The sequence below is a fragment of the Hylobates moloch genome, unplaced genomic scaffold (assembly GCF_009828535.3).
Source record: "Hylobates moloch isolate HMO894 unplaced genomic scaffold, HMol_V3 SCAFFOLD_33, whole genome shotgun sequence".
NCBI classification, from domain to species: Eukaryota; Metazoa; Chordata; class Mammalia; order Primates; family Hylobatidae; genus Hylobates; species Hylobates moloch.
In genome coordinates, this window is record NW_026652308.1 from 2,496,484 (window position 1) to 2,519,892 (window position 23,409).

At 48.9% G+C, this 23,409-nt stretch overlaps 2 protein-coding genes across 12 annotated transcripts in view; one reads left to right on the top strand and one right to left on the bottom strand.

Moving 5' to 3' along the window:
- Positions 1-11,215, top strand: part of LOC116463328 (protein regulator of cytokinesis 1-like) — a 28,544-nt gene extending 17,329 nt beyond the window's left edge. Inside the window, exons 9-15 of one of the 6 annotated variants that reach the window (XM_032146379.2) lie at positions 737-832; positions 2,654-2,800; positions 3,025-3,135; positions 6,763-6,873; positions 7,647-7,823; positions 8,147-8,188; positions 10,049-11,215. In XM_032146379.2, coding sequence (XP_032002270.1) covers positions 737-832; positions 2,654-2,800; positions 3,025-3,135; positions 6,763-6,873; positions 7,647-7,823; positions 8,147-8,188; positions 10,049-10,120 — 756 coding nt within the window. In that variant the 3' untranslated portion in view covers positions 10,121-11,215. The remainder of the gene's footprint in view (positions 1-736; positions 833-2,653; positions 2,801-3,024; positions 3,136-6,762; positions 6,874-7,646; positions 7,824-8,146; positions 8,189-10,048) is intronic. The other 5 variants (XM_058434569.1, XM_032146382.2, XM_032146380.2 and 2 more) reach the window with 5 other exon arrangements.
- LOC116463330 (RCC1 domain-containing protein 1) lies at positions 11,180-22,698 on the bottom strand. 6 transcript variants are annotated; one of them, XM_058434570.1, is made up of 10 exons: positions 22,162-22,278; positions 21,712-21,803; positions 20,684-20,972; positions 20,013-20,403; positions 19,791-19,912; positions 17,561-17,659; positions 17,065-17,235; positions 16,486-16,515; positions 15,766-15,922; positions 11,180-11,268 (listed from the first exon to the last, which is right to left on the bottom strand). In XM_058434570.1, exons 3-9 carry the CDS (start codon positions 20,847-20,849, stop codon positions 15,771-15,773), a joined length of 1,131 nt encoding a protein of 376 aa, XP_058290553.1. In that variant the 5' UTR covers positions 20,850-20,972; positions 21,712-21,803; positions 22,162-22,278; the 3' UTR covers positions 11,180-11,268; positions 15,766-15,770. The 6 variants fall into 6 exon arrangements, with proteins under 6 accessions (XP_058290553.1, XP_032002276.1, XP_058290554.1 ...); XM_032146385.2 differs by lacking the exons at positions 11,180-11,268; positions 22,162-22,278 and adding an exon at positions 22,648-22,698 and having other exon boundaries at positions 14,721-15,922; XM_058434571.1 differs by lacking the exon at positions 11,180-11,268 and having other exon boundaries at positions 14,721-15,922; positions 17,065-17,229.
- Between the last annotated feature and the right edge of the window lie 711 nt (positions 22,699-23,409).

Here is a 23,409-nt window from a genome sequence, read left to right on the forward strand (position 1 = left end):
GAAAACAAGAAATGAATTACCATCCTCTTTAGTAACTATTGGCTGTCACCAATCAAGCAGTATGGAAGGGAAACAATTTAATTTTCAAGAGTATCTTATAAACTTTTCTGCCTATGTGCCCTTATTTTTGAGTATACACACCTAATTTATAATTACAAGCTATATACTTGCATTACTATTCTGATATACCGTATATGTTCTAAAAGAAAATACATGCTGCTCCGAGTGTAGTGGTGTTTATAACTCAATGATCACAGCCAGTTACAGATTTGTTCCTCTCCCACTCCCACTGCATTACTTGACTAGAAAGAAGACAGTCAAAAACAGAAAAGTTAACAAAAAGAAAAGTTAAAAAGAATGAGAAGCTTTAACAATTTACTTTTTTTTTTTTGAGTCTCGCTCGTTGCTCAGGGTGGAGTGCGGTGGCACAATCTCAGCTCACTGCACGCCACCCAGGTTTAAGTGATTCTCCTGCTTCAGCCTCCTGAGTAGCTGGGACTGCAGGTGCGCACCATCACGCTCACTAATTTTTTTATTTTTAGTAGAGATGGGGTTTCGCCATGTTGGCCAGGTTGGTCTCGAACTGTCGACCTCAGGTGATCCGCCCACCTTGGCCTCCCAGAGTGCTGGGATTACAGGCATGAGCCACCGCGCCTGGCGAGAACAAAGAATCTTGGCAGAAGTTATTGGTCTCATGGTGCCAGGTTTTCCACTAATTAAAATGTACTTTTCACAGAGAAAAGCTTCAGATCCAAATCGATTTACAAACCGAGGAGGAAATCTTCTAAAAGAAGAAAAACAACGAGCCAAGCTCCAGAAAATGCTGCCCAAGGTAATAATGTTGCTAAGCGTTTTTGGTGCTTGGTTACAAAGATACCTCACTATTTGTATGTCTTTTTCTTTCTATTGTTTAGCCCCAAAACTACTTTCTTCAGAGATTAGGCAGAGATAATAAGTTATATATTTAGTATAAGCAACTGCATATCAAGGTGTATTCGTTTGCTAGGACTGCCATAATAAAGCACTACAGGCCGGGTGTGGTGGCTCACGCCTGTAATCCCAGCACTTTGGGAGGCCGAGGCAGGCGGATCATGAGGTCAGGAGTTCAAGACCAGCCTGGTCTCTACTAAAAATACAAAACTTAGCCAGGTGTGGTGGCGGGCACCTGTAATCCCAGCTACTCAGGAGGCTGAGGCAGGAGAATTGCTTGAACCCAGGAGGCAGAGGTTGCAGTGAGCCAAGACCACGCCACTGCACTCCAGCCTGGGCAACAGAGTGAGACTCCATCTCAAAAAAAACAAAACAAAACACTACGGACTGGGCAGCTTCGACAACAGCAACTTATTTTCTCACAACTCTAGAAGCTGTAAATCTGAGATCAACATGTCATTGGCAGAGTTGGTTTCTTCTGAGGCCTTTCTCGGCTTTGTAAATGGTCGTCGTCTTCTCTGTGTGTTTACATGGTTTTCCCGCAATATGTGTGGCCTAAACACTCCCAGTCATATGAGATTAGGGCCCACCTAATGACCTCATTTTAACCTAATTCTTTTTTTTTTTTCCCCAAGAGATGGGGTCTCGCTGTGTTGACCAGGCTGGTCTTGGACTCCTGGCCTCAAGCAATCCTCCCATCTCGGCCTCAGGAACGCTAGGATTACAGGAATGAGCCACGATACCTGGCCTTAATTCTCTTTTTAAAGACGCTGTCTCCAAATACAGTCACGTTCTGAGGTACTAGGGGTTAAGGCTTCAACATTTGAATTTGGGGGAAACACAATTCAGCCAGTTACATAAGGAAAGCTTTTAAGAGAGAGAGTCCTGTGGGCTCCATTACCATTTTCCACTTTGATAATAATAATACCATTTTTTGAGTTAAGTCAGGGATATCATTTCAAAATGCTCTCATTTAGTAATTCATCTAATCCTTACAACATCCTTATGAGGTTGGTATTCTTTCCATTGTTACAGACGAGGAAACTGAGGTACTAAGAAATTAGGTAAATCTGGCCGGATGTGGTGGCTCACTCCTGTAATCCCAGGGCTTTGGGAGGCCGAGGCAGTTTGAGAACAGCCTGGCCAACATGATGAAACCCCATCTCTACTAAAAATATAAAAATTAACCACGCGTGGTGTATGCCTGTAATCCCAGCTACTCGGGAGACTGAGGCACAAGAATCGCTTGAACCTGGGAGGTGGAGGTTGCAGTGAGCTGAGATCGTGCCACTGCACTCCAGCCTGGGCGACAGAGTGACACTGTCTCAAAAAAAAAATGTAAATTTGCTCACTGCTTCACAGCCAGTAAAGAGGGCGATTGCAGATTGAACCCCATTAAGTCTGATTTCAGAGTCCTACTCCTGATGTTCACTGCCTGTTTCATATTGCTGATCTTCCCTGTGCTGCCTCCAACTTCAGGCACCAAAATCTTAGTGGTTAAACTTTGGGTTCTTGCCATTTTCCACTCTTGTGTGTTGTGTGAATGAAATGTCCCCAGGCTTTGATTTCTGGTCACTCTGACCTGTACCCATGTGGGCCCAGCTACCTGAAATGAGGCTAATGATGCCCTGAGGAGGAGGAGTCACTCTCTAGGGAAAACATTGCATTTGGGCTTTGCACTAAAGAGTTGAAGTAATTAACATGTCCTTGTTTCTGGTCTCAGCTGGAAGAAGAGTTGAAGGCACGAATTGAATTGTGGGAACAGGAACATTCAAAGGCATTTATGGTGAATGGGCAGAAATTCATGGAGTATGTGGCAGAACAATGGGAGATGCATCGATTGGAGAAAGAGAGAGCCAAGCAGGAAAGAGTAAGTGTGAACGTGAACGCAAATTGGGAAAAGAGGAAGAAGGTAATCTGAGCAGCCCATAGTCTCTGCTAGGGACCAGGGTTTGTTGAATAGGGAGCCCGTGGCAGCTCTTTTTAGCTCTGGCTGCAGAGACATGGGCCTAGATTCCTGGCCCTGCTTCTGTTGCCATCCCAGACCTGCTCTCTTCCTGAGATTTATCACTGTTGCTTCTGACTTTCACACAGCAACTCAAGAACAAAAAACAGACGGAGACAGAGATGCTCTATGGCAGCGCTCCTCGAACACCCAGCAAGCGGCGAGGACTGGCTCCCAATACACCGGGCAAAGCACGTAAGGTAAACACAAGGCTTAGGAAACACTGATTTCAAGGGAGTGGGTGAGGGTAGTCCCAGCCACCTCTTTGAAGGGGGCCAGCCCCTCCACACCTGTGGGTATTTCTCATCAGGTGGGACGAGAGACTGAGAAAAGAAATAAGACACAGAGACAAAGTATAGAGAAAGAACAGTGGGCCCAGGGAACCAGCACTCAGCATACAGAGGACCTGCACCGGCACCGGTCTCTTGAGTTCCCTCAGTATTTATTGATTACTATTTTCACTGTCTCGGCAAGGGGAATGCGGCAGGAGGACAGGGTGATAGTGGGGAGAAGGTCAGCAGGAAAACATGTGAGCAAAGGAATCTGTGTCACAAATAAGTTCAAGGGAAGGTACTGTGCCTGGATGTGCACATAGGCCAGATTTATGCTTCTCCCCACCCAAACATCTCAGTGTAGTAAAGAGTAACAGAGCAGCATTGCCGCCAGCATATCTCGCCTCCAGCCACAGGGCAGTTTTCTCCTAAGAACAGAACGAATGTCGGTACGTACATCGGGTCTTACACCGAGACATTCTGTTCCCAGGGGCATGCAGGAGACGGAGGCCTTCCTCTTCTACTAATCCTCCTCAGCACAGACCCTTTATGGGTGTCAGGCTGGGGGACGGTCAGGTCTTTCCCTTCCCACGAGGCCATATCTCAGGCTGTCTCAGTACGGGGATATACCTGGACAATACCCAGGCTTTCTTGAGCAGAGGTCTCTGTGGCTTTCCGTGTGCATTGTGCCCCTGGTTAATTGAGAATGGAGAATGGCGATGACCTTTACCAAGCATACTGCCTGTAAACATATTGTTAACAAGGCACATCCTGCACAGCCCTAGATCCCTTAAACCTTGATTCCATACAGCACGTTTCTGTGAGCACAGGGTTGGGGCTAAAGTTGCAGATTAATAGCATCTCAAGGCAAAACAATTTTTCTTAGTACAGATCAAAATGGAGTTTGTCTTCCTTTTCTACATAGACACAGTAACAGTCTGATCTTTCTTTTCCCTACACCTCTTGCCCTCTGTCCTGCAGAGATGGGAAGGGTTTTTCTGTTCCTTTATGTCGAGTCCACTTGAGAGTGGATGGAAGGCTGAGTAGTGGCCTATAGTGACAGTCACAGAGTGGCCAGCTTTGGTGTCTGTGCTTGTTGAGTCCTTGCATTAAATTTGGGGGGCGGGGGGAGGGGAATGATTGCCAACATTCTGGTAACGATGAAAAGAAAGCTTCAGCGGTTTTCCTGAAAACCTGTAATGCCATTTTCCCTGTAAGACCAAGAGATGGCCTTGTGGTACCATGTGAAAAACAACGTTCACGCTTACTAAATGGAACATGTAATGATTCTTCATCTCTACAGCACAAAGTCAGAGAGGACTTTATTATTATTATTATTATTTTTTGAGACAGAGTTTCACTCTTGTTGCCTAGGCTGGAGTGCAATGGGTGATCTCGGCTCACTACAACCTCTGCCTCCTGGTTTCAAGCGATTCTCCTGCCTCAGCCTCCCAAGTAGCTGGGGTTACAGGCATGTGCCACCACACCCGGCTAATTTTGTATTTTTAGTAGAGACAGGGTTTCTCCATGTTGGCTAGGGTCTTGAATTCCTGACCTCAGGTGATCCACCCACCTTGACTTCCAAAGTGCTGGGATTACAGGCGTGAGCCACTGCGCCTGACCTACTTTTTTCTTTTTGATAAGTAAAAAAGCATTATTTCTTCTCCCTACTTATATTTTGTAACGTAAATTTATTATTTTTAGACGGTGTCTCGCTCTATCACCCACACTGGAATGCACTGGCGCCATCATGGCTCACTGCAGCTCAACCTCCTGGGCTCAAGTGATTCTCTAACCTCAGCCTCCCATGTTGCTGAGACTTACAGGCACATGCCACCATACCCAGCTAATTTTTGGGTTTTTTTGTTTGTTTTTGAGTTTTAGTAGAGATGAGGTCTCACTAAGTTGTCCAGGCTGGTCTCAAACTCTTGAGCTCAAGTGATCCTCCTGCCTCAGCCTCCCAAAGTGCTGGGATTATAGGCATGAGCCACTGTGCCTGGCCTAAAATGTTTTGTTTTGTTGAGATGGAGTCTCGCTCTGTTGCCAGGCCAGAGTGCAGTGGCGCGATCTCAGCTCACTGCAATCTCCGCCTCCTGGGTTCAAGTGATTCTCGTGCCTCAGCCTCCTGAGTAGCTGGGACTACAGGCCCGCGCCACCACGCCCACCTAATTTTTATATTTTTAGTAGAGATGGGGTTTCACTCTGTTGGCCAGGATGGTCTCAATCTCTTGACCTCAGAAGATCTGCCTGCCTCGGCCTCCCAAAGTGCTGGGATTACAGGCGTGAACCTCCCCCTCCCTAGTAGCTGGGATTACAGGCATGTGCTATCACACCTAATTTTGTATTTTTAGTAGAGACGGGGATTCTCCATGTTGGTCAGGCTGGTCTCATACTCCCGACCTCAGATGATCTACCCGCCTTGGCCTCCCAAAGTCTGGATTACAGGCATGAGCCACCATGCCCGGCCCCCTAAAATTTTTTTAATTAAAAAAAAAAAAGTTGGCTGGGTGCAGTGGCTCAAGCCTGTAATCCCAATACTTTGGGAAGCCAAGGTAGAGGGATTGCTTGAACTCAGGAGTTGGGAGACTGGGTAACATGTTGAAGCCCCATCTCTACTACAAATACAAAAATTAGCTGGTTGTGGTGGCACACGCCTGTGATCCCAGCTACTCAGGAGGCTGGGATGGGAGGACTGCTTGAGCCCAGGAGGTCGAGGCTGCAGTGAACCAAGATTGTACCACTGTACTTCAGCCTGGGTGACAGAGTGAGACCCCATCTCAAAAACATTTACAGCTCTTATCATTAGCATATCATAAGTTTTGACGTATGTAGGTTTACACAATGAAACTGTCACCATAATTTAGATAATCAACATTTCATGGTCTCCAAAGTTTCCTAGTGCCTCTTGTATTACCTCCCTCCTTCCCTGGCTCCTGGTTTGCCCCCAGCCTCTAGCTGTGGCAAGTAGGGATTTACTCTTTAACTATAGATTAGTTTGCATTTTGAAACATTTTACATAGAATCCCGCAGTACATATTCTTTTTTGTCTGGCTTCTTTCATTTAGTGTAGATTCATCTCTGTTGTTGTATGTATCAAAAGGTCACTCCTTTTTATTGTAGATCAATATTCATTCCACTGTATGAATTTACCACAGTTTGCTTGTCCACTTACCTGCTGGTGGGTATTTGGCCGTTTCCAGCTTTTGGCTGCTGCAGGTAGCTGTTGTGAACATTTACGTCTAAGTCTTTGTATGGATCTATGCTTTCGTTTCTTTTGGGTAGAGACATCTAAGAGTGGAATGTCTGGGTCGTATGCCAGATGTCTTGTGCCACAGTGGTTGTACCATTTTACATTTCCATTTGCTGGATAGTGATAGGCTTTGAAAACTTTTCACAGGTTTCTTCAAACTATGCAGTATTAGACACAGCCCTTCACCATGTAAACCCGTCTTCCCTGGACTGCCTCCCATAGTCATTTCTCTGTAGGGTAGACGGGTTGCTGGAAATGCTGAGGATGTTACTGCACATCAGTTACCCATGTGCTCTTCTCCCTAGCTGAACACTACCACCATGTCCAATGCTACGGCCAATAGTAGCATTCGGCCTATCTTTGGAGGGACAATCTACCACTCCCCCGTGTCTCGACTTCCTCCTTCTGGCAGCAAGGTTAGTATGCCCTGTGTCTAAGCACATCCTCACATGCACCCCTAGCCTGTTCACCCAGAGGCCCCACCTACTTGTTCTAGATTCTAAGATCCCTGGATTTTGTTCTTATTGAGATGCTGAGAGTTGACAGATATAAGTTAGCTCACCATTAAATAATGGTCCAAAACTAATGTGCAAAAAAAGAGAACAGTCACTCTGAGCCCCACTGGTACCATACCATGGGAAGCAGTGGGATGTGTGGGAAACTGAGTCTACAGCGACCCTGCCTGATCTTCAATTCCAAGCCCAGTCTTCAGCTGGTATGGAGATAGGTCCCCTGCATGTGGGTTCTAGCCCAGTGAAACCAGATCACTAGACATACCAAGTACTCAGTAGAGATGTGGAAAGTATGTGGTAAAACACATTCAGTCTTTCAAATATTTTATTAGACTATGCTCAAGATAGGTGTTCTGTAAATCAGGAATTCATATTTAAAAAAATTTTTTTTCTAGAGACAGGGTTTTGCTATGTTGCCCAGACTGGTCTTGAACATGTGGCCTCAAGCAGTCTTCCTGCCTTGGCCTCCCAAAGTGTTAGGATTCTAGGCATGAGCCACACCCAGCCCCATATATATATATATATATATATATATATATATATAATTTTTTTTAACTAAAAATTATAGGATTATAGACAGGAATATAAAGATAGTCTCAGCCTTTGACCAGTGCAGGTATTGTGTGTGCGTGTGCACGTTCATTAGAAGGATGATACGTGGATCTCTTTCTCTGCAGCCAGTCGCTGCTTCCACCTGTTCAGGGAAGAAAACACCCCGTACCGGCAGGCATGGAGCCAACAAGGAGAACCTGGAGCTCAACGGCAGCATCCTGAGTGGTGGGTACCTTGGCTCGGCCCCCCTCCAGCGCAACTTCAGCATTAATTCTGTTGCCAGCACCTATTCTGAGTTTGCGGTAATTCACCTTTTCTAATATCTACCAGTCTCTGGGGAGCACACAGTTGGGGCAGAGTGGGTATCTTCCCAGGGGCACCCAGGCTATTAGCTAGGGCAGCTACCTTGGAGGCTGAGAATCCCTTTCCTGCTTTGACCATGGCGGGGTGGGTATGATTTAAGGGGGGGGTTGTATAGGAAGTTGGCAGCAGCAACTAGACATTTAACCTGGATCCTTCTGCTTAATACATACCATTCCCTGGCTGCAGGAGGCAACCCCTCTATCACTGCCCTGGTGCTCTCTTGGTGGAGTTCTTGGTAATTGTCTTAATTCTTTGTTCTTAGAAGGATCCGTCCCTCTCTGACAATTCCACTGTTGGGCTTCAGGTCTGTATGGCAACCCCTGTATGTCCCTTTTCCAAACTGATCTGTCATCTGCTGGCTTCATTCATCTGGGCACAGGGCTACCCTAACCAGTAATCTCGGCAGTGTTACAAAGGAAGCAGGAATTCCTATCATGGACTCAAAAAAACACATCTGATTTACATTCACAACAGATTAATAAAATTTGTTCAGACTTGAATTGGATTCTCAGCCCCTAAAGTCAAGCAGTTTTAAATCATGTTTAACAGAAAACCTTGACCCTCCCCAATTGTGACATCAAAGGCCTGCAATAGCTGGAAAGAATAGAGGCCCCATCACGTGGGAAAGGGAGCCCCCGCTGTGTGCTGCCTACAATGAGGCTCTTGGCCTGTGTGCTGATTATTTCCTGGAGTATATGCCTTCCTAACCCCTCAGGGCCCAACCGCCAGCTCTAGTCTCAGCTAGCTAATGCTGATTTCCTCACCTTTGCCTCTTTCCATACATTGAGCTACTGAAGCATAGATGAAGCACTGGAAGCAAGTTTTTCCAGAATGCTCTTCACTTCCTGTTATCCTACTCTATATCTGCTAACAGCTAACTACACTGCCTTTTACTTAATCTGTGATTTCTTCTCTCAATATTTTACTAGCGAGAGGTGAGGATGTCCCTCACCCTTGAGGGGATATTGAGTTAAACTCCTAGCCTCCCTGCCCTCTTAATTGCCGCAGGGATGGAGAATGGAACAGTTGGCCAAGGCTGCAGCTAGTTTTGATCACTGAAACTGGCTTCCTACTCCAGCATGTTTTTCAAATTACATGGCTGGTGGTTCTTCTACCTTTAAAAGTGGGTGTGTGTCACTCTGGCTGATTGCTGGACAGAGGTCCAGCTTTCTCTTTTTCACTTGTTCAGCCAAGGCCCATTTTATCTGAGGCTTAAATGTACCTGCCTATCTGTGTGGCTAGTCCTAGGTAGGTTCGTCTGGTTTGGGTTGCTATGGCTGATGGACTCCACCAGGCAGCACCAAAGCCGGTAAACTAACCTCTGCTAATATGTCTTTCTCAATGGCCATTCATGCTTTGCCTTTTGCTGCTATACCATGTGCTCCAGCATGAGATCAAATCACCAGCAGGTTACAAGGCCTCAGCCCCAGGGATTGGTAGATATATGTTCTGGCCCATTGTTTTATAAAGGGCTCAAGAGACCAAAGCTTGTTGCCTACTTACCTTGATGACTCTAAAGTAGCTTTGTGAAGTAGAGTCATGCCTCACTTAATGACAGGGATATGTTCTGAGAATGTGGGGCAGTTTCATTGTGTACATATCAGAGTGTACTTAACAGTCCTAGACAGAACAGCCTACACACCTAAGCTATATGGTATGGCGTTTTCCTCCTAGGCTACAAACCTGGGCAGCATGTTACAGAAAGAATACTGTAGGCAATTGTGGGTTTTTTTGATTCAGGCTATTCCTGGGATACTGTAGGCAACTGTAACACAATGGTAAGTATTTGTGTATCTAAACATAGAAAAGGTACAGTAAAAATATTGTATAATCTTATGGGACCACCATAGTGTGTGTGGCCTGTCGTTAACTGAAACATCATTATGCAGTGCGTGACTGTATGAAGGATTTCCCTTCTGTGAGGTGTAACAGGATGGACTGGCTGAGGAAAGGGGTCACGGGCATGCGTGCACATCCACTCTGTCTATGACTAATAGAATGGTGCTCAGAGTTCCTCACCTTTTACTCCTAACGCAGCCTATTGCAGGCTAGGGATCTCAGAGAAACTACCTTTGAGGGACCTTTTGCTGACAACCGTACTTAGAAGGGTGGGGCATGTGTAATAGAGGCAGTACTGCCACTGATGTTATTTATTTTTCAACAGCGAGAACTTTCAAAGGCTTCCAAATCTGATGCTACTTCTGGAATCCTCAATTCAACCAACATCCAGTCCTGAGAAGCCCTGATCAGTCAACCAGCTGTGGCTTCCTGTGCCTAGACTGGACCTAATTATATGGGGGTGACTTTAGTTTTTCTTCAGCTTAGGCATGCTTGAAACCCTGGCCAGGTTCCATGACCATGGGCCTAACTTAAAGATGTGAATGAGTGTTACAGTTGAAAGTCCATCATAGGTTTAGTGGTCCTAGGGGACTTGGTTTTGACTTAAATACGTTAAAGGTTTATGGCAGGAAGTGCAAATTTTAGCATATGGGACCTGACTTCTCTACCACATAATTCTACTTGCTGAAGCGTGATCAAAGCTTGTTTTATTTCACCGCTGTGTAGGAAAATGATTGACTATGCCCATCCCTGGGGTAATTTTGGCATGTATACCTATAACTAGTAATTAACATCTTTTTTGTTTAGGCATGTTCAATTAATGCTGTAGCTATCATAGCTTTGCTCTCACCTGAAGCCTTGTCCCCACCACACAGGACAGCCTTCCTCCTGATGAGAATGTCTGTGTGCGTCCGAAGTTGAGATGGCCTGCCCTACTGCCAAAGAGGTGACAGGAAGGCTGGGAGCTGCTTTGTTAAATTGTGTTCAGTTCTGTTCCACAGTTCAGTGCCCTTTGTTGAGGGTGTGCATGTATGAACACACATGCTTGTCGGAACGCTTTCTTCGGCATTTGTCCCTGGCTCTCATCTCCCCATTCCTGTGCCTACTTTGCCTGAGTTCTTCTACCCCCGCAGTTGCCAGCTGCATTGGGAGTCTATTTGTTCCAATGGGTTGGGCTGTCTTTGTCGTGGAGATCTGGAACTTTGCACATGTCACTACTGGGGAGTTGTTCCTGCTCTAGCATCCATGATGAGGCGCCCTCTTTACCTACCCTCTCAATCACTACTCTTCTTGAAGCACTATTATTTATTCTTCCTCTGTCTGCCTGCAGCAGTACTACTGTCAACATAGTGTAAATGGTTCTCAAAAGCTTACCAGTGTGGACTCGGTCTGTGTCAGCCACACTGTTTACTCATACAGTATGTGTCCTGTTTTTAAAATATAAAATTATTCTTAAAAATAAATTAAAATCTGTATACTTACATTTCAAAAAGATATAGTGTGGTGTTTCCTTTTTTTCCCCCAGTCACTTTTTAGTTGGTTGGTCTGTGTGTGAAAAACAGAAACAGAAAAAACTAAAAGGAACTCCTGGAAATTTTTAGTCAGGAGCATGATTTTTGAGTCTAACTCAGTCGCCCAGACTGGAGTGCAGTGGCACTATCTTGGTTCAGTGCAACTTCCACCTCCCAGGTTCAAGCGATTCTCCTGCCTCAGCCTCCCAATTCGATGGGATTACGGGCACGTACCATCACACCTGGCTAATCCTTGTATTTTTAGTAGAGACAGGGTTTCACCATGTTGGCCAGGCTGGTCTTGAACTCCTGACCTCAAATGATCAGCCTGCCTCCCAAAGTGCTGGCATGACAGGCGTGAGCCACCGCACCCGGCCGAGTGTGATTTTTTAAATATTCTCTGGTACGTTGCTAAATTAAGAATATCGCAGGCCAGGCACGGTGGCTCACGCTTGTCATCCCAGCACTTTGGGAGGCCGAGGCGGGCGGATCACGAGGTCAGGAGATCAAGACCATCCTGGCTAACACGGTGAAACCCCGTCTCTACTAAAAATACAAAAAATTAGCCGGGCGTGCTGGTGGGTGCCTGTAGTCCCAGCTACTCAGGAAGCTGAAGCAGGAGAGTGGCGTGAACCCGGGAGGCGGAGCTTGCAGTGAGCTGAGATAGCGCCACTGCAGTCTGGCCTGGGCGAAAGAGCGTCTCAAAAAATATATATATATATATCTCTTATTCTGATTTTTTTGTGAGAAATATAAAACGTAACCCCTGATGTGTAAAGAGCAAAGGGAGTCCTAGGAAGCTTCTGGCTTCAATGCCATTTGTCTCAATATGGGGAGGCTGTCCAACTTCAACAGCATGACTGAGGGAGGATGGACATAAACTGTACACGTGTGAAGGGTAAGACAAAAACTATCACCACAGTCAAGTTAACCAAGTATCTCTATCCCAGAAGTTTCCTCCCACCCCCTTCTCATTCCTCCTTCCCACTTTCCCAGCCTCACCCTGCCTAGCAACCACTGACTTCTTTTTTTTTGAGATGGAGTCTCGCTCTTGCCAGGCTAGAGTGCAGTGGCGCAATCTCAGCTCACTGCAACCTCTGCCTCCCAGGTTCAAGGGATTCTCCTGCCTCAGCCTCCTGCATAGCTGGGACTGCAGGCGCGTGCCACCACGCCCGGTAAATTTTGTATTTTTAGTACAGACAGGGTTTCACTGTATTAGCCAGGATGATCTCGATCTCCTGACCTCATGATCTGCCCACCTCAGCCTCCCAAAGTGCTAGGATTACAGGCGTGAGCCACCATACCCGGCCCACCGATTTCTTTGTTACTACAGATCAGTTTGCGTTTTCTACAGTTCAATGTAAGTAGAATCATACAATATATACTTTTTTGGTCTGGCTCTTTCACTACTTTGAGATTTACCCATATCATTGCTTATATCCATAGTTTTTTTTTTTTTTTGCTTAGTATTCCATGATGTCAATATACCAGTTTATTTGCCTGTCAGGTTTATTTTTCACATTTGGCTTTTCTCCAGTTTTTGGCTATTAAAAATAAGGCTGTTATAAACATTTATGTACAAGTCTTTGTATGGATATATATTTTTTTCTGAATACCTAGGAGTGAAGTGGCTGGATCACATCTATGGTAGGTGTACACTTAACTTCCTAAGAAATGCCAAACTGGGCCGGGCACGGTGGCTCACGCCTGTAATCCCAGCACTTTGGGAGGCTAAGGTGGGCAGATCATGAGGTCAGGTGTTCGAGACCAGCCTGGCCAACATGGTGAAACCCCGTCTCTACTAAAAATACAAAAATTAGCTGTGTGTGGTGGTGCACACCTGTAATCTCAGCTATTCAGGAGGCTGAGGAAGGAGAATTGCTTGAACTCGGGAGGCGGAGGTTGCAGTGAGCTGAGATTGCACCACTGCACTCTAACCTGGGCAACAGAGCAAGACTCCATCTCAAAAAAAAGAAAAGAAAAGAAATGCCAAACTGTTTTCCAAAGCAGTTGTACCATTTTACATTCCTACCAGTAATGTATGAAGGTTCCAGTTTCTCCAGATCTTCAACAGTTGGTATGTTCAGCCTTTATATAATTCTAGTTATTCTGTGTATGAAGTGGTGTCTCACTATGGTTTTCATTTACAACTCCCTAATGACTAATGATGTAGAGTGTCTTTTCATATGCTTATTTGCTATCCTTCTGTCATCTTTGTTGACTTTTGTCCATTTTAAAAAATGGCTTGGCCGGGCACGATGGCTCATGCCTATAATCCTAGTACTTTGGGAGGCTAAGGCATGTGGATCGCTTGAGCCCAGCAGTTCGAGACCAGCCTGGGCAACATGGCACAACCCCATCTCTACTAAAAATACAAAAAACTAGCCAGATGTGGTCGCATGTGCCTGTAGCCCCAGCTACCCGGGAGGATGGCTTAAGCCCAGGAGGTGGAGGCTGTACTCCAGCCTGGACAACAAAGAGACTCTGTCCAAAAAAAAAAAAAACAAAAAAACAATGAAATACCACTTCACACCCATTAGGATGGCTGTTAACCAAGAAATAGAAAACAAGTGTGGACGCAGATGTGGAGAAATTAGGATTCGTGTGCACTTCCAGTGCGAATGTAAAATGATGCAGCCTCTGTGGGAAACAGTAGGGCAGTTCCTCAAAAAAAATTAGAATTACCACACAAGCAATTCCACTCTGGGTATATATCCAAAAGAACTGAAAGCAGAGACGCGAGAGTTGTACACTCATGTTCACAGCAGCATTATTCACTGTAGCAAACAACTCAAATATCCACCAATGCACGGATGAATAAAATGCAGTGTATACATACAACAGAATCTTAGCCTTTAAAAGGCAGGAAGTCTAGATACGTAAGCTACATCATGGATGAACTTGGAGGACATGCTGCTAAGTGAAATAAGCTAGTCATGAAAAGACAAATACTATGGGATTTCACTTACATGAGGCACTACAGTAGTCATAGAAACAAGGTTAGAACTGTGGTTGCCAGGGGCTGGGGAAGGGGAGAGTGGCGAGTTAAGTGTTTAATGCGCAGAGTTTCAGCACGGAATGATGAAAAAGTTCTGGAAATGCATAGGGGTGACAGTTGCACAACAGTGAATGCATATAATGTCACTGAACTATGTACTTAAAAATGGTTAAAAACAATTTTTCTGTTTTTTATTGAACATAAATTTTATGTTCAGTATATTTTACCACAATAAAAAAGAAAAAAAAGACCCCATGGGTGGGAAACATTTGCTAAACCACACACACACACACACACACACACACACATGCACAAATACAATTTAACCATAAAGAAAACTACTGATAAGCTTATTTTATCAAAATAAGTTGATACTTGTGAAGCACTTTGAGCCTTACCTGGCACGGAGTAAACATCACCTAAGTATTAAAATTGGTAATACCAAGAGAGACTGAAACAAACTATACATTGTAGCAGAAGATACTCTGAATACTAACTCCCAAAAGACTTGTATCTGAAATATCCAAAAGAAAAATGACTAAGGAAAATACAGAACATTTTAAAAGGCCAGAAAACTTGAACAGGCACTTCACAACGGAAAAACTCCAAGTGGCCAATAAACATATGAACTCTTCGCCTCAAGCAATCTCCCTGCTTAACCTCCCAAAGTGCTGGGACTACAGGTGTGAGCCACCATGCCCAGCCATCCAAAACACAAAAGCTACTCAACCTCATCAGTATCCAGGGGAAATGCAAATTAAAACCAGTGTGCATCTACCTGACGTTTCAGCCACAGTAGACCCCACCCTGCTGGGGGCAACAGTTATCTAGTAAAATTAAAGGTATCTCTTGACTTAGCAATTCAACTCGATGTTCTGCAAAGGAACTTGTGCACATGTGCAGAAGACTGCTCAAAGTATTATGTGGAATGACCAAAATCAGAAACAATAAAAATGACCATCAACAAGGCTGTATCACTTGAGGTGTTATTCATACAACAGAACACCATATAGCATTAAAAATGAATGAACTCCAGGACCCAACAAGGATGGATCACACAATGCTGAGTGACAAAAACGACACAAAAGCACATATACAGGATTCCATTTACCTAACACTCAAAAGCAAACACAACTATGTTGTATAAGGCTGCATACAAGCATGGTAAAATTCAAACGAAAGCAGGGAAGTGACTGACAAAGGAAGATGACCTGGAATGTGCCCCAATCTCAGCTGCACATCAAATGTACCTGGGGTGAGGTGGGCGGAGCTTTGAATCTACCACTATCCAGGCCACACACCTAGAGGCTCTGATTTCATTGTTTCATTGATTTCATTGATGCTGACCTTAGGCAGCAGAGTTTTCAATGCTCTCCAGCTGTTTCTAAAGTGCAGCCAAGTTTAGGACCGGGCTTGAGGGTGGAGGGCAGGGCTGTGATGGGGAGGAGCAAATACGGGGCCCTTGGGGTGCAGGCAATGGTTTTCCTTGACCTGAATGGGGGTTTCACAGGTGTTGTATATACATATACATACACACGTCAGCTCTTCGCTTTCTCCACAGCATACACGTAGGTGTTCCAGGGCCCACAGGTGACAGTCTTTACTTGGAGTTGCTTATCTACAAAGTATTCCACACGGCGGGGCCGATCCAAGCTGGTGGTGTCCTCGTGGCCCAGCTGTCCATATTTACCTAAAGTGAAATCAGCCCCTTTGCCATTGTCTCCACTGGGTCTTGCTGCCTCTTTCCCTCCAGGAAGGGGCCCAGACTATCAAATGAAGGGCTGGGAGTATGCCCCACTGCTCAGTGAATCCAAGAGACCCAGAGCCAGGCAACCTTGGGGATCCCCAAGAGGCTAGTGGCAGCCAGCCACTCCAGGCAAGACACTCCTCCAGACTTCCCTGCTACCCAAGCTAAGATGTTCGGAGCACACACTTCCATCAAATCTTTTTCTCCACCCAGTGTCACATCCACAAAAAGCTGCTTTGTAAATGCTGGTTGGATACTCCCTTAAGACAGTCTTTCAGAGAGGTAGGCGGGTGGTACCGATATCCTCTCCATGTCTCCCCTGTCTGGTCTCGGACTGAGTGTGCCTATGTCTGTTCTAACCCCAGGGTGGGAGCAGTCCTGTTCCTCTCAGTGACCTGGCCGAGGCCCCTGCTTCCTCTAGTCTTGATGGCTTTGTCACCTGCCCTATACTCCCAGGTCTTTCTTCTCCTCGGTTTCAGGGTCACAAAAACAATCCTTTTACTTACCCCAGCCCCAGGTGTAGAGCTCCCCTGTTCCTGAAAGCAAAAGGACAATCGATAGTTGTCACTACCGTTCTTTGGCAAGGCATCTGTCCAGCCCGGCTTGGCACAGCCCACAGCTGCATATTACAACCCTCACGAGATCTGCCTGGCGTGGAACAACATGTTCTCTTAACAACTGGCTGATCACACGTGGCACGGCAGAGGATCCCGAGGGAAAAAGTGGCAGATCTTCCTGTGTGCCACGCTACCGAGCGCCGCAGTCTTCCATGCCGGACTGGACAGTCCCTGCTGTCAGAGGCGACGGCGGGCAGGGAATGTGTCTGTGGCCGTGCAGGGAGGACAGAAAGCATCAGCCTCCCACCAGAAGGAAGAATCTTCTGGGCCTGACAGGCTGGGGAACTACTGTGAAACAACACGGGGGGTGGGGCTTATCCACTGAGCAAGGTAGCTGCTCTGTATGAGCCACAGAAGCCTTAAGACAGAATTTTTTCCGTCGACCACACCCCCTTCCGTAGGCACCAGCTCGAGTGGAGCGGAGTGCCTTCCTGCTCCATCCTGAACCAGCCTCCCAGCCCCACTCACGTGTCACCACGGCTGTGTGCCGGGATCCACAGCTGGCCTTGACTGCATCTGAGCCCAAGGGGAGATCCAGTAATGCTGGGAAGGGCTGGACAGCTATGAAGGGGGCAGGGGCTCCATCCTCAGCCCCGCCCGTTCTCTTCACCTGAGAACCATCTTCATTCAGTTCTGTGGCTTCAGAATGATAATGATGTGAACACTGACCAAGCCCTGAGCTAAACCTTATTCATGCAGTCACTTTACTGCCACAACAGCAGAGGTACACAACTGTCTAGCTCCAAAGCTGGTGCTCCCAACCCCTACATTCTTCAGGCGGGGTTGGCACTAGTGCACAAGTGTGCTGTGCCAAGACCGGCATCAGCCTTGCCAATGCTCCCTCCTGTAAGGGGCTCACATGCTGCATCTGAGCAGTGTAGCTCTGAGGCCAGCATCCAGCCAGGAGTTAGGAATGACAGCCACATCCTGGGGAGATGGCTGTGGGAGCCGAGTTGACCCTCACCTTCCCTTGCGACAGTCTCTCCATCCTCTGCCAGGTTCCTGGTGGGCAGGGCCAGCTGCCCTGATTCATTCCAGCCCCAGATATAAATATCCCCAGTCTCTGAAAGAGATCAAGGGGACACATGAAACAGACTGTGAAGCCTCTGCATCCACCCAAACTCTCCTCCCCATCCCATCGGCTCCTGGGGACAACTAAAGCCTGCCCTGCCCAAGGTAACACTCCAGGCCAAGGTGCTTCCCCTCAGGCCCCAGGGGCTTGTCTTAGGTTCCCATCCCCTCAGTGCCTTCAGATCATCCTTTAAGTCCCTTACTGGACCTTCCACTTCCATTCTTATGCTGCCAAATGGCCCCTCATTTCAGAAATGTATCCCTAGAAGTGCCGCAGCGGTCTCCCTTTCAAAACCACTGGGCCGGGGCCACGTGCGTTGGTTCATGCCTGTAATCCAGCACTTTGGGAGGCTGAGCTTTGAGCTCAAAAGTTTGAGACTAGCCTCAGCAATATGGCAAAATCCCTGTCTCTAAATAAATAAATAAAACAACCACCGGGCCGGCCTGTGCCCCTTTTTCAACTGCACCCACAGCTGGTCCTGTTGAAAGCCACGTGCAGCTCTCCCCTTCCTGGCATCCCACAGCACTAGAGCTTTCTGGTTGGAACAGCCACCTGATACTAAAAATTTCTAACAATAGCTGATTTTATGAAGTGCTTAATCCATGCTGATGTTTCCCATGCTTTTCAAATATAATCACTTAATTCTCACAATAGCCCTACAGGTGGTTTTATGACAATATCACCATTTACGCAGGATCCCTATTTTATTCACAACGGAGGCACAGAAGGGTTAAGTACCAGGCCCAAGGTCCCAGGGCCCGAGCAATGATCTGAAACTAGGAAGTCTGGTGGGATGTGTCCATGCTTCAACCTCTACACTAAACTTAAGGCCTCAAACTTCTTCTGGACCTTGAGTGCAGGGTGTCCCACTGGGCTGTTTCCAGCCCTCTGGTGTCTTCTCTCCAGCCCAGGGTTGTTTTTTTTTTTTTTTTAGACAGAGTCTCACTCTGTCACCCAGACTGGAGTGCAGAGTGCAGTGGTGTCATCTTGGCTCACTGCAACCTCCACTCACAGCTCAAGTGATCCTCCAGCCTCAACCCCGAGTAGCTGGGACCACAGGCACGAGTCACCACGCCCAGCTCATTTTTATATTTTTTTGTACAAAGATGAGGTTTTGCCATGTTGGCCAGGCTCAGCCCAGGGTTTCCTGGCTTGGTAACCAGTCCAGGCCCATTCCATGAGAATATGGTGCGGGGGAAGGCATTGGTAGCTTTTTTTTTTTTTTGAGACTGAGTCTCACTCTGTCGCCCAGGCTGGAGTGCAGTGGCGCGATCTCGGCTCACGTAACCTCTGCTTCTCGGGTTCAAATGATTCTCCTGCCTCAGCCTGCCAAGTAGCCAGGACTACAGGCGCGCACCACTGCGCCCAGCTAATTTTTGTATTTTTTTTTAGAGACGGGGTTTCACCATGTTGGTCAGGCTGATCTCGAACTCCTGACCTTGTGATCCACTCACCTCAGCCTCCCAAAGTGCTGGGATTACAGGCATGAGCCACTACACCCGGCCCCCTGGCATTGGTAATTTTGTAAGCTTCCAGGTGATCTAAGTAGCAGCCAGAATGACAGCCCCAGACACAGACAAAGATCATCTGTTCCCAGCCTCACCCTCTCTGCATGGGCTCTAACAGCCTAGGAAGGAGCTACACCTGGATCACCAAGTGAAACTCCTCACTCTGGCCAGCTGTGGCACCACCACAGGGACACACTCATCACCATCCTGGTGCCTGGTGGGCACCCGTGTCCACCCTGTGCCACACGTCATGGCCCCCTAGGCAACTGCAGCCTTTCTCCGTTCTCCCTGGCTCGGCTCCCCTCACACTCCATATTCCCTCGGGAGCACTGTTAAGAGACAGTCCTGGCTGGGAGCAGGTGGGGAGAGGAGGGGAGGGGCAGTGAGATCAGTAACACAGAAGCTAGGAACAAATGCCAGAGTCCAGGCGTGAGTGGGCCATGGTGCAGGCAGAGGAGGCCGAGGGTGACAGGCATTTAGGAGTCATAACTGACTGGGCGATGGATGGATGAATTTGGAAGGAGGCCAGGGTAGGGCCCCACCCAAACTGGAAAACAAGGAGAAAGGTTTGCACAAGATCATGAGCTCGGCTGGAGAAGCACTAAGTCACTCACCACTCACACACACAGAATGCCAGCCCCCCGCGGCCACCTCAGCCATGACTAGGCCCTGCAACGCCTCCAACAGCCGTGGCTCCAGCTCTGCCTCCAGGGTCCCATGGCCCAGCTGTCCATGCCTGAGCAAGGGAGACCCTCGTCAGCTACAGTCGCATTAAGGGGTCCCGCTCCGCTTGCTTCTCCAATCACCAGCCCTGACCTGCCCCCGCCCCCGCTCACCTGCCCCCGCCCCAGGAGAACACCCGGCCAGCCGCGTCCAGCAGCAACGCGTGCTCGGCGCCCAGCTCCAGCTGGCGTGCCCGCAGCTCCGGAGCCAGAGGCCGGTAGAAGGGCGCCCGCGGGCTCACGTAGGCACGGGCGCAGGGCAGCAGGGGTAGCCTCCCAGCCTGGGCCTCACTGCCCGGATCGGATTCCCCTTCGGCCTCGGGCACCACATTCTGGGCCCACAAGGGCTCCCCACGCAGCGCCGATTCGGGCGCCCAGACCTGCAGTAACGCCTCCGGTCCCGGCCCGGCGCGCAGCACCACGAGGAGCCCCTCAGAGGCCCACGCGTCCTTGCAGCCGCCCGCCGCGCCGCTGGCTGAGCCCGACAGCTCCACGCGGCCTCCACCTGCGGGGCGGAGAGCGGGCTAGGGAGGGGAAGGGACACGCACCGAGGGCGTAGAATTTGGGGCGGCGCTGGGGGCTGGTCTAGATTGGAGCAGGGTGGCCAGAATGGAGGCGGCGGGGGGGTGGGGGTGTTCCTGGGAAGGGGCCGAATTGGGGACCAACCCAGAATGTGGGGCTGGAGGCCTGAACGGGGGAGACACCCTGGATTTGCCACAGCGGTGCGGGGAGGCGACTGTGGAGCGCGGCTGGAATAAGTGGGGACGGGGGCGGGGAGTGCTCACGGGTCACGAAAGCGGTGTAGCTCCAGCTCGCGCTCACGCGGCAGATGTCGACGCCCGCCCGCAGCGGACTGGGGCTGTGCACCTGGCGCCCGCGTCCGGAGCCCAGCTCCTGCCCGAAGCCGCAGAAACCGAAGCCGAACCAGGCCCCCGGCCGCTCCTCCGCCATGCCCCAGCAGCGCCCTCTGCCGGCCGCCACCTGGCTGCGGCGGGCCCGGGGAGATTCTTGTAAAGAGCCCGCTAGTGGGACACTGGCAAGTCTCTGGCCTTCCAGGGACTGGAGCTGCCTTATCTGTAAAATGGGGAAACTATCATTCTCCTGATCACAAAGCACAAAGGCAGAGTCCGTGCCACGAAGGCTCGCTGAGCAGGCGCCCTGGCTAATGCCCTACCGGATTTACAAAGATTCTCAAATATTTAGAATGAGGCACTTTCCCTGTCCTCCCTTTTGGCTCAAGCTCAGCGGGCCACAAAGTGGGTACAAAGTGACCTGTCCTTTAGGCATTGGACTAGGATCCGAGCGCCCCCGACACCTCCACCCCGTCCCGCAGCTTCCCAGCATCCGGCACTTTATCCCATGTAATCTTGGGGACCAAAATGGTCGTTTTACAGAGGAGATTCCGAAAGTAACCCTTACACACTCATACGGCTAGAGAGAGGGAGACAGAGGGCTGAAATCAGGTCCCACCAACTCCACACACAGTGCTCTGCCCCTCACCCCACAGTGGAACGCAGAAGAGCGTTTGGGAGGCAGTGCCTCTGCAACTCAGCAGGGCCTTGTGACCTTAGCCAATTAACCTGAGCCCAACTGCATTTCTTCAGTTTACAAAGGGAGGTGGGGGCGGTGCTGTTTGCATCTACCTCACAGAATTGTTTGTAATAAATGCAAATAAAGGGTTCGGTGTGAGTACATGCCATGATAAACATACACTATTAGCTTATTGAATCCAGTATTTAGCGCTGACAAAAAATTTTTCCCTGGATATCTTACTGGTTTTGAGAAACTTATACAGACACAATTTCAACTGTACCTTATCTAGTCATTTATTCGTCCAGCAAGCATTTACTGAGCGCTCCCCCTCTGTGCCAGTGAGGACAGCTGTCTGCTCCCAAGGAGCTAACCCTTAAATGGGGAGACAAACACAGTCTGGTGGTTACAACAGCAACGCCAACTTCAAGCAGATTCGGCTGGAGCGGGTTTTGGTTTTTTTTTTGTTTGTTTTTTGTTTTATAATATAATAGAGACAGGGGTCTCGCTATGCTGCCCAGGCTGGTCTCGAATTCCTGGGCTCGAGTGATCCGCCCGCCTCGGCCTCCCAAAGTGTTGGGATTACAGGCGTGAGCCGCTGCACCCGGGCTGAAGCAGAATTGCACAGGCATTTTCAGGCCTCTGAAGTCAGATCTTGGGTCTCTCCTGAGACCCCAGTTCCTGGGCTCCTAACCCCTTCCCTGTCCTCTCCCAACCCAAGGGGGTCTCTTACCTTGATCTTGACCCTATGCCCTCTACCCTCTCCGGCAGGTCCTTCTAGTGGGCAGCCTTGGAGGAAACGCCGAGGCGCAGAGCGGCCGCCTCCGAATAGGCCTCCCGCCCAGCGGGCGCCGACAGCCACGGGGAGAAAAGGTTTGAAGGGCGCGCGGTACGAGGCGGCCAATCGCCTGCAAGGGCGGTGACGTCGCCGCCCGGGGCGCGGCGGCCGCAGTCCTGTTCACCTCCCCCGAGGCCTACGCCGGAGCCCTGCGGCCCGGTCTGTGAAATGCGCTGAAACCTCCGAGGGGCGTTGGACCAAGGCCCTGGAGGAACCCAGGGGGCGTTGGACCACGGCAGAGGTTGGGCCAGGTGGTCCCGCCCCTGCAGGAACCCGTGGGTCTAGAGCTCGGATTAGAACCACCGAGAGGACATTCACTGAGACCTGAGCTAAAGGTTTGGCGAGGAGTGACGCCCAAGACGGGCGAACCCCGCCACTCACCCCAATCCCGGGATCGCTGCAGCTCAAAACCAGACACACGCCGGACTCATGCCCAAACAGGAAGCAGCTTTTACCTTCCACGGATTGGCTCAGGACCCGTCACGTGCCTCCGTCGAGCCAATGAGCCTCACGCTGGGCTTAGCCCTCCTCGAAACAGGCTGGGGTGGTGGGCGTGGCCCAAGCCGCCCTTCAACCAGGCTCAGCTGGCCACCAACCCCAACCCCACCCCAGCGCCCTCGGCGGAGGCCACAGAGGACTCCCAATATAAAGACAAACATACTGAAGGCCCAGCATATGGGAGTCTGCACCCTAAACGATTTATTTCTTAGGATGGTTTAATATTTTTTGAGATAGGGTCTCGCTCTGTCGCCCAGGCGACACTTTGGGAGGCTGCACTCTGGGCTCACTGCAACCTCCGCCTACTGAGTAGCTGGGATTACAGGTGCATGCCACCACACTCTGCTCATTTTTTTTTTGGTATTTTTAAGAAAGAGTTTTGCCATGTTGCCCAGACTGGTCTCGAACCCCTGACTTCAAGTGATGCACCCGCCTCAGCCTCCCAAAGTGCTGGGATTACAAGCTTGAGGCACCGCACCTGGGGAGTTTCTTATTGATTAGCTTCCTAGGCTTACCCTTTGTCCCTCCAGTAGGAAAGAAGCAACTCAGTGGGCCCTGGTTGGGGAATCCATGGGATTCCTTCCATGGAGGTGGCTCTGCCACTGTGAAGCTCCGTTGCACACTCACCCACGCCCAGCTCACATC